This window comes from Zea mays, chromosome 9 (genome assembly GCF_902167145.1).
Source record: "Zea mays cultivar B73 chromosome 9, Zm-B73-REFERENCE-NAM-5.0, whole genome shotgun sequence".
Lineage (NCBI taxonomy): Eukaryota > Viridiplantae > Streptophyta > Magnoliopsida > Poales > Poaceae > Zea > Zea mays.
This window is the reverse complement of record NC_050104.1, coordinates 64749625-64759807: the sequence shown is the minus strand read 5'-3', so window position 1 is coordinate 64759807 and position 10183 is coordinate 64749625. Positions and strand designations below refer to the sequence as shown.

Here is a 10183-nt window from a genome sequence, read left to right as displayed (position 1 = left end):
ATAGTGGGACTACTGAGTTCTACATCTACAAGCATTTCTGATTTTTAATTGTGACTCTTTTAAAATGTTGATGAATTCAATTTGTGGTTTAAATATCTCGTCAGAACAATTAGCTTGCTGAGATGTTTCATCTCACTCTTGCATTACTCAATGCAGGTGCTTGTTGCTCATCAAGGGGAGTGGGAAGTAGCAGCACATCCACCTTCATTCTCATAATAATGCTGCCCAGACGCAGCCATGATTTAATTAGAAACTTCTTGTCAAAGGATGTTTGTTTTTAACTAGTCGTGCGCACTGATTAATTCAGTTCATGTTGTTATGGTTGTCTTCCCATTGCTAGCAGATTATTAATGTCTTATATGTTTTCTTATCATGATATCTATTTATACTTTGTTGCTTCCCCCGTTTATGCAATTTTCAAAGGAGATGCTGTCGAAATTTTATATATGAATATTAGATGTGTAGTTTAGTAGCATTCTGGGGTGTTTGTGGATCCCGGGGTGTTACATACACACAAGATATCCTAAAGAAGTTTGGGATGAAGGATGCAAAGCCTGCTAAGTCGCTAATGGGAACTGACAAACATTTGGACCTCAACATGGGAGGTAACTTTATAGATCAAAAGGTAAATCGGTCTATGATATGTTCCTTGCTTTATCTTTGTGCAAGTAGCCCGAATATTATGCTTTTTGTTTACATATGTGCTAGGTTTCAATCCGACCCCAAGGAATGTCACCTTGTGGATGTAAAGCGTATTCTTCGATATTTAGTTCATACACCTTACATCGGGCTCTGGTATCGTAAGGGATGTGACAGACATTTGACTTGATTGGATACTCAGACTCCAACTATGTTGGGTGCAAGGTTGATAGGAAGAGCACATCAGGGACTTGTCAGTTTCTAGGAAGGTCCCTGGTGTCTTAGAGCTCAAAGAAACAAACCAATGTTGCCCTATCCACCGCTGAGGCCAGGTATGTTGCCACAGGTCAGTGTTGCATGCAACTACTTTGAATGAGGCAAACCCTCCGGGACTTTGGATATAATCTTGCAAAGTCCCACTACTATGTGATAATGGGAGTGCAATCCTCTTGACAGATAATCCCATTGAACACAACCGCACTAAGAACATAGACATCCGGCATCACATTCTGAGAGACCACTAGCAAAGGGGGATATCAATGTTTGCCATGTTAGCACCGATCATAAGCTAGCCGATATCTTCACCAAGCCTTTAGATGACAAAAGGTTTTGTAAGCTGCGTACTGAGCTAAATGTTTTAGATTCACGGAACTTAGCATACATGTGTTTTTATGCCTTTGATCATGTTATTTTAAGCTTAATTGTCTTTATTGCTTATTTTGGTGCTCAAGTTGTACAATGTCATCCCCAAATCTCACAAGTCCTTGTGCAATGATGCAGATGTTTAGGGGGACGATATGCTACAACTTGACCCTTTGAGACTAATATGTTTGCTTAAGTGATTTTGATGTAGTCTCAAGGGTAGATTGAAAGGGAAATGGTGGACATGGGCAAAAGGAAGGGCTTCCACTACATAATGGTATCAATGTACCTTGTTCAAGTTGCCCTTGGAGTTCATTGCCTTCTTGCTCTTAATTCATAATTTTTGGTGAGCAATGAGGTTTAAGACCACTAGTTTCTCCGTTTTGGTGCTTAATGCCAAAGGGGAGAAGTTAAGGCCAAAGTAACTAGATCAACTGCCACTTGTGTATTTCAAAAGTTATTGTGTTTTGAACATGTATTTTTGATCAAAACCCTCTTAACAGCAAGAGGAGCCCTTTGATTGCAAAACTACACTCTTGTGGGGGAGAAATCTTTTTATGAGAAAAAGGGGGAGCTTTTTGTTTTTTTATCAAAACTAGTCTTTGAAAATGGTTTGATTTGCAAAAATAAAGTGACTTGACTTAGAAGTAAGAAAATGAATTTGTTTTGCAAAAATAAATCAAGTGATGGCAAAATGATCCAAATATGCCAAATCCTATACTTATTCTATTGGTAGTTAATTTGACTTCAATCTGCAAAAGTTGGCTCATACTTGGTTATGTTAGATCATTTTAAGTTGTTTTAGGTGTGTTGGCATAAATCACCAAAAGGGGAGATTGAAAGGGAAATGTGCCCTTAGGGCCATTCCTAGTTGTTTTGGTGATTAAATGCTCAACACATCACTATGAACTAACGCTTCTCATATGAGCATGAACACCGGTGTTTAGAAAGCAAATTGAAGCAATCAAGTCCAAAAGATTGAGGAAAATAAGAAAAACACTTTTGGGCTTGAGAATGCGCATATTGCAAATCTCTATGGACGGTATGGGATCTCAAAGTGATAAAGGTATGTTTCTAGTACTTAGTCAATTGTTTTAGATGCTAATCATATTTGTCTAAGTGCTAGGGATCATCTAAAGTCTAGCCAAAAGAAGCAAAAGGAAGTTGGCACAAAAAGGAAAAGGTTGGGCTGGTCGGGGCAGCACCGGACGGTCTAGTGTCACCACCGGATAATCCTATGACAGTACGGTCTAAGTGGTCGCTCTTGGGCTCGACCAGGCCCCACTCGCTATAATTCACAGGACGGTTTGTGCGGAGCGCTGGACAGTCCAGTGTGATGGACAGCCAACGGCTAAACGCCACGTCAGCTGGCTCCAACGGTCAGATGAGCACCGAACAGTCCGGTGCCCGTCTGAGAAGGAACATGACCAATCAGTGAATCTCCGACTATTGTGTTGTGCACTGTCTGGTGCACCCATAGACATAGAAGGCTGGGAGCTTCCAAATGAAGCTCTAACGACTCCTAGGCTCCTTGGGGCTATAAAAGGGACCCCTAGGCACATGGAGCATGTACTCAAGCATCACAAGAGCATACTACAATTTGGAGACTCCGCGACAACGCTTCTGACTTGTTAGAGAGAGATTTGAGCGCGTGTTTGAGCTGTGACTTTGTTATTTTGATTTGTGTGCTCTGTTCTTTGCTTGTGTGCGTGGTGTTGCTGCAATTGTGCTCTTGTGAGCGTTTCTACTCCCCTCCTTACTCTGGATTTGATTGTAATCAATTGTGTAAGGTGTGAGAGACTCTAATTTGTGGAGATTCCTCACAACTAGGATATTGATATAAAGAAGACAACCGTGGTATTTAACATTGATCTTTGGATCGCTTGAGAGGGGTTGAGTGCAACCCTTGACCGATGGAGGTTACCACAACGTGGAGTAGGCATTGGGCAAACCATGTTAAAAATTGTCGTGTCTCTTGTCCATTTTACTTATTACTATTACTGATTTCTTGAGTTCTCATATTCACTTGTAATATGGCTCCTAAGTTTAATACTCATCCTAAAGGAGCAATCAAGGATTGTGATATCCTGGTCCAATGCTAAATATGATTGATATAATACTAATATCAATAAGGCCCTGTTTGTTTTGGATTATAATCTTTCTAGATTATATAATCCAGCGCAAATAATCCAGCAGGTGAACAAACGCCTAGATTATGGGTTCAGATTATATAATCTAAATCCTAGATTATGATAATCTCATAATCTTCTCGAGAGTAGCTTATTTAAGATTATTTTTGGCAAAAGACCCACTGCATATGGTTATGTAAATATAAATTACAATATATGTCATCCTTCTTTATTCACCTCAAATAAACAAACAAGAATACTATTGTCTTTGTGAATAATCTACATTTATATAATCTACACTACCAAGCAGCTATATATGTAGATTATAATATGTCTAGATTATAATCTAGATTATATAATCTATAAGCTGAAACAAACAGGCCCTAAGCCTATCTCAAAATAATCTCTAGTTTAAGCGTGCTTGCGAAGAGCAATCTTGGCTATGGTGCATCCTCTACCATGTAAACTCCACCGGAAAAAGCCTCCAAGTGAGACACACGGGGTGTCGATCCTAGGGATTGAATCCATGACTGGCAGTTCGCGAATCAACTGGGCTACGACCCAGTCCTCTAGGAAACATTTTTAAGCCCCATATTAATTGAATCGACTCTGTAGCAATGTGGCAGGTGGCTCACTCTGTTCGTATCAATCTCGAGTCCAGTCTATAACCTTGACTGCTGCACCGGACGGTCTGGTGCCACCACCGGATAATCCTGTGACAGTACGGTCAAAGTGGTCGCTCTTGGGCTCCACCAGGCCCCACTGGCTATAATTCACAGGACGGTTCGTGCGGAGCGCCGGATAGTCTGGTTTGACGGATAGCCAACGGCTAAACGCCACGTCAGCCGGCTCCAACGGTCAGATGGAGCACCGAACAGTTTGGTGCCCCCCACCGAACAGTCCGGTGCCCGTTTGAGAAGGAACATGGCCAATCAGTGAATCTCCGACTATTGTGTTGAGCACTATCTGGTGCACCCGTAGACATAGAAGGCTGGGAGCTTCCAAATGAAGCTCTAACGACTCCTAGGCTCCTTGGGGATATAAAAGGGACCCTTAGGCACATGGAGCATGTATCCAAGCATCACAAGAGCATACTACAATTCGAAGACTCCACGACCACGCTTTTGACTTGTTAGAGAGAGATTTGAGCGCGTGTTTGAGCTGTGACTTTGTTATTTTGATTTGTGTGCTCTGTTCTTTGCTTGTGTGTGGTGTTGCTGCAATTGTGCTCTTGTGAGCGTTTCTACTCCCCTCCTTACTCTAGATTTGGTTGTAATCAATTGTGTAAGGTGTGAGAGACTCTAATTTGTAAAGATTCCTCACAACTAGGATATTGATATAAGGAAGACAACCGTGGTATTCAACATTGAACTTTGGATCGCTTGAGAGGGGTTGAGTACAACCCTTGACCGATGGAGGTTACCACAACGTGGAGTAGGCATTGGGCAAACCATGTTAAAAATCATCGTGTGACTTGTCCATTTTACTTATTGCTATTACTGATATCTCGAGTTCTCATATTCACTTGTAATATTACTCCTAAGTTTAATAATCATCCTAAAGGAGCAATCAAGTGAAGAATTCTCTTTTTTCTCCTCTCTTTTCATCATTACTTGGTTTTAGTTCTCACTAACACATTTTATAAACCAAGTTTATGTTGTTTAGAGCTAGTTTTGCAGGATCACCTATTCACCACCGTCTAGGTGCTCTCAGCTGGATTGTGATAACTTGACTCGAGAGAATTGTGATATCCTGGTCCAAGGCTAAATATGATTGATAGAATACTTATATCAATAAGCCTACCTCGACATAATCTCTAAGTTAAGCGTGCTTGCTAAGAGTAATCTTGGCTATGGTGCATCCTCTACCGTGTAAACTCCACCAGAAAAAGCCTCCAAGTGAGACACACGGGGTGTCGATCCTAGGGATTGAATCCATGAGGACCATGACTGGCAGTTCGCGAATCAACTGGGCTACGGCCCAGTCCTCTAGGAAACATTTTTAAGCCCCATATTAATTGAATCGACTCTGTTGCAGTGTGGCAGGTGGCTCACTATGTTCGTATCAATCTCGAGTCCAGTCTATAACCTAGCCTGCTGCACCTATTATACACCATGTTTTTGCACTTGCGTGGTGTACATACAAACGAAAGCCGGTTTTGGTGTAGTTCGTCCAATGCTAGTATAAGGAGTAATAATATTATAGATGTGGGAATCGACGACTCCCATTGTCAACAAAACATTTTGAAACAAAACCGCAGCTACAATAACAAATGTAGTATCCCTTCTATGCGCCGACGATAGCGTGCATCCATGTGCACGGTGCACGGGATTTAATGCTGCACGCAAGTCAACCACGTACAGCATGTTGAGCTCTGCGATCGAGATGCCAATGTGTGATATAAGACAACGTGTGCGACCGAGAGGGAGCAGATCAAGCTAGCTTTGCAAAGGTAGATGAGCTTGTTTCAGATGACGGGGCGGCATGAGGGTGCCAAGGAAGGGGGCAGTGGAAGGGTTGCGATGTGGCTCCTGCTGCCTCCTCTTTTCGTGCTGATTGTGCTCAAGACTGATTTCCTGCCACAGGTCGTCGTGCACACGGTTTCATACGCTGGTGAGTTGTACTACATGTTTGATTACAGAATTAACCTCGGGTTTTGATTTATATGTCTCTATGTCAAACGAGTGATGGTACGATTATCACCAAACTTTTTTTTTGAAGGTTTCGACAATGCAAGATGGCAGCAACATCCACATGACCCAGAAGCGGTAAAAGGTATGTCTGCCAATTAATATCTAGGAAACAACAACGGTTAAATTAGCGGATTTGCCATGGAAAAAGCTTCAGTTTTCTGCCAATTAATATCTCGAAAGAAACCACAAGTTCACTGCTAGTGCAGATCCCAACACCAGCAGCTTAATTTAATTAGCTCGAGTCCACACACTGGACTAGTCCATTGATTAGACCTGCAAGTCTTATGGTTCTCAGATTATAAAATGCACGACCTAGCTGATATATAGTGCCTCGTTATTATACAGTAGTCAGTTTATTTTATTGTTGTGTATTGGAGCATGTATGAAAGTGTTCTTATTAGAGGCGAAACTAATATGATAATTTCCATCATTTTTAATGTGCCTCAGAGTACAACCACCAAAATCAGATTCTTGCCACTAACGGGCCTCATGAGGATAGTTCTTCAATAAATTCAGGTACATTTGCAATGAATTGAGCTGTATATTTGTTTGCTCTTCAGTCATTATTGTTTTCCTAGATTGTGGATATATATATATATATATATAACTCAAAAGAGAAAAATCATCTGTGATGTACGCAGACACGGGAGCCTCAGTCAGCAAGTTAACCTGCGACTTCGGCAACCCTCACTCGGACACCTGCACAATGGAAGGCGACCTGCGCATCCACGGCAAATCCGCGACAGTCTATGTTGTGGCAGCATCCACCCACAGGCCGGAGAACTCTACGATCACGGTCCGCCCGTACACGCGGAAGTGGGAGCAGGAGACCATGTCGAGGATCCGAGAGGTCACCATGCGATCCATGCCGCCAGCTTTCAGTTTCGTCATCCCGCCCAAGTGCACGGTGAGGCACGACGTGCCAGCGGTGGTCTTCTCCACCGGTGGCTGCGGCACGAACTTCTTCCACGGCATGAGCGACCTCGTCGTCCCACTCTACATCACATCGCGCGAGTACGACGGCCGCGTCCAGCTTCTTATCGCCGACTACAACGCTGAATGGGTCGCCAAATTCAGGCCGGTCCTCGCCGCGCTGTCCACGTTCCCAGTCATAGACTTGGACGCCGACGCCGCCGTGCGCTGCTTCCCGTCGGTGCATGTCGGGTTAGAGAGCCACAAGAAGATGCTCGCGATCGATCCGAGTCTCTCCCGCAACGGCTACACTATGATGGGATTCCGTGACTTCCTGCGTTCTGTCTTCTCGCTGCAGCGGCCATGGGCGACACCAGTAAGGTTGGGCTCAGGACAGAAGCCTCGGCTCCTCATGGTTCTGCGGCGCCGCTCAAGGGAGCTGAGCAACGAAGCTGAAACCATCGCCGCCATGGAAGAGATCGGGTTCGAAGTGGTCGCGGCGCGGCCAGAGGACGTCAGTGATATGAGCCGCTTCGCGGGGGTGGTGAACTCCTGCGACGTGATGGTTGGCGTGCATGGTGCTGGGCTCACCAACATGGTGTTCCTGCCCCACAACGGCACCGTGGTGCAGATCGTTCCCTGGGGCAACATGAAGTGGGCTTGCTGGTATGCGTTTGGCGAGCCTGTGCCAGGCATGGGACTTCGGTACGTCGAGTATGAGGCTACGGCGGAGGAAACCACGCTGAAGGAGAAATACCCAAGGGACCACCCAGTGTTCACCGACCCCCAGTCCATACATCGCCAGGGAAAAGCTTGGTCGACCTTCCTCAATGGCCAGAACGTTACTCTGGACATCGATCGCTTCAAAGCGGTGATGCTGCAAGTGTTCCAATCCATCACCACGGAGTAGTAGAGTTGGACTGTTGGGAGGTATGCAGGAAGTCGTGGATCAACAATATAGCAAACACATTTCCTTTTTTTATTCCTGGAGTGCCTAAAACTGAAGATAAACAAAGGGGTTTAGTTATATGGTTGAGGATAAATTCTAATATAGTTGGATTATTTAGGCGTCACATGATTAAGCAAGTCTCAGTTGCTTTTTTTCGATTTTGTTGTACTACCAGTTAGTTAACCATATAGGTAGATCTTGTTGAAAATGACATATTTATTCAAACACGATTATATTTTAACGGTATATATATTTTATTTATTTATGATATTGCTTCTTCATATAACACAAGTAGACTTATGTTGCGGTGATTAAAGCGCACGGCCGCGGTCGCAACAACCTGGGTTTGACCTCTGGTGCCGCTCTCTTCTGTTTTTATTATTTTCGTGGGGTGGCTAGGTAAGAGGGCATGCGAGGCACACTATATTTATAGCATTCAAGGCCTGTTTGATTATTCGTGGCTAACTGTGTCATACTTTACTTAAGGTTAGTTGTCTGAATTAAAGAATAACCTTAGTCAGAAAAGTTAGGCAAAGTGTGGCAAGTTAGGCAGCGAACCAAACATGCCCTTAGTACATTGTAAATTATGGCAGAGGTGTTGCTTTCATGATGCGTAGGAACAATTGAAGATAGTATAGCACACGGGCATAGGTTATGGATCAGTATATCTTTTTTAAGGTAATGAAAATAAGTTGACATTATCCCCTTTCAAAAACAGGAATACACATCACTCAAACACAACCAACGTTTAATAAAGGATTATATTCCATATTAAAATTCAATTATAAACCAAATGGCCACCCAATCTCTACTACTCTATAAGAGTGCATGGCGTCCAAACTGTTACACCGTGCCCCCGCCTCCGTGATTCGCGTCCCCACAGCCAACCTCGCCCCCTCCATCCGCGCGATATCCTCGCCCCCGCACCTCGCTAGGTCAATGGCAGGCCTGCCCACATCCCGCAGAGCCCCCACCTCCTCACCCCCTCCATCAACACGCTCCGTGATTAGCGTGACCGGGTCCGTGTGATTGGTGGCCGTCACCTGTGCTCCCCATGAAACAGTCGTCCCCCCAATTCCTAGGTCTGCACTCACCGCACACGCAGGAGGCTTGGATCCGGCTCGTGCACACGCTGCTAGCGTGCGCAGAGGTCATGCAGCAGGAGAACTTCTCTGATGCGGAGGTGTCGGTCAAGCAGATCCCCATGATGGCCTCGTCGCAGGGCGGTGCCATATGCAAGTTCGCCGCCTACTTTGGAGAGGTGCTTGCCCGCCGCATGTATCGCTTTCGCCCGCCATCGGACTGCTCCCTCCTCGACGCCGCCTTCGACTTTGCCTTTCATGCGCACTTCTACGAGTCTTGCCCTACCTTAAATTCGTCGACTTCACCAAGAACCAGGCCATCCTCGAGGCTTTCGGTGGCCGACGCTGCGTCCATCAAGCAGGGGATGCAGTGCCGGCTCTTCTCCAAGCCCTCGCTCTCCGCCCTGGTAGCCCCCCATCATTCCAGCTCACAGGCGTCCGCACAATACAGCCTGACGAGGTGGCGATGAGAGGGTGCGTATGAGGTCAGGCACTTGTCCATCTCCACCCTGTATCCGTCACCACCGGTGAAGAGTGCCAGCAGCGCGAGGCGCGGGTTCCTCATGGAGTGGACGGTGCCCAGGGATTGAGGGGCGTGCAACGCTAGCAGAGGGTAGTGCCGGCATGATGACGATATGGATGCGTTTAGGTGCCTATGTCCTGACGATCAACTGCAGTCTAAGGTGTGTTTCCTTCACATGTGTTTTCTGTATCTTGTCAGCATTGGGTTGTCTACCTTTTCGTATACTGGTGCTGCATTGATGGGATACAAAATGTTTGGTGAAGCCACATAGTCCCAATTCACACTTAACTTTACCAGATAATTTTGTCATTTCTAAGATTGTTGTTTGGAGAACGGTAATTGTTGCTTCCAAGGAAAAATTAGTGTAAAATATGTAAGGAAAAAGGCAATGACATCTTTACACCACTAGCAGCTAACAACAACTAACTAAATTTGTGTCAATGCACAGACTGGAACTTAAAGCAAACAAACAAAAAGAACCCATCTAGAAGTCATGTAGATGAACTGCATGGAATATGTATTTTTTAATAAAAATGTTGGACCAAGTTTAATTGAAGATGATGCCTTAAAATTTATTTTCCACATGGTTGCAAATGGTCCATTATCTGTGTTTT

The 10183-nt window shown here is 44.6% G+C and overlaps 1 protein-coding gene across 1 annotated transcript; it reads left to right on the top strand.

Moving 5' to 3' along the window:
* The first annotated feature begins 5828 nt into the window (after nucleotides 1–5828).
* LOC103638527 (Glycosyltransferase family 61 protein) lies at nucleotides 5829–8221 on the top strand. Its single transcript, XM_008661419.3, has 4 exons — nucleotides 5829–6023; nucleotides 6132–6185; nucleotides 6551–6619; nucleotides 6745–8221. The coding sequence occupies exons 1-4, from the start codon at nucleotides 5867–5869 to the stop codon at nucleotides 7923–7925; spliced, it is 1461 nt and encodes a 486-aa protein (XP_008659641.1). The 5' UTR covers nucleotides 5829–5866; the 3' UTR covers nucleotides 7926–8221.
* Nucleotides 8222–10183: the final 1962 nt, after the last annotated feature.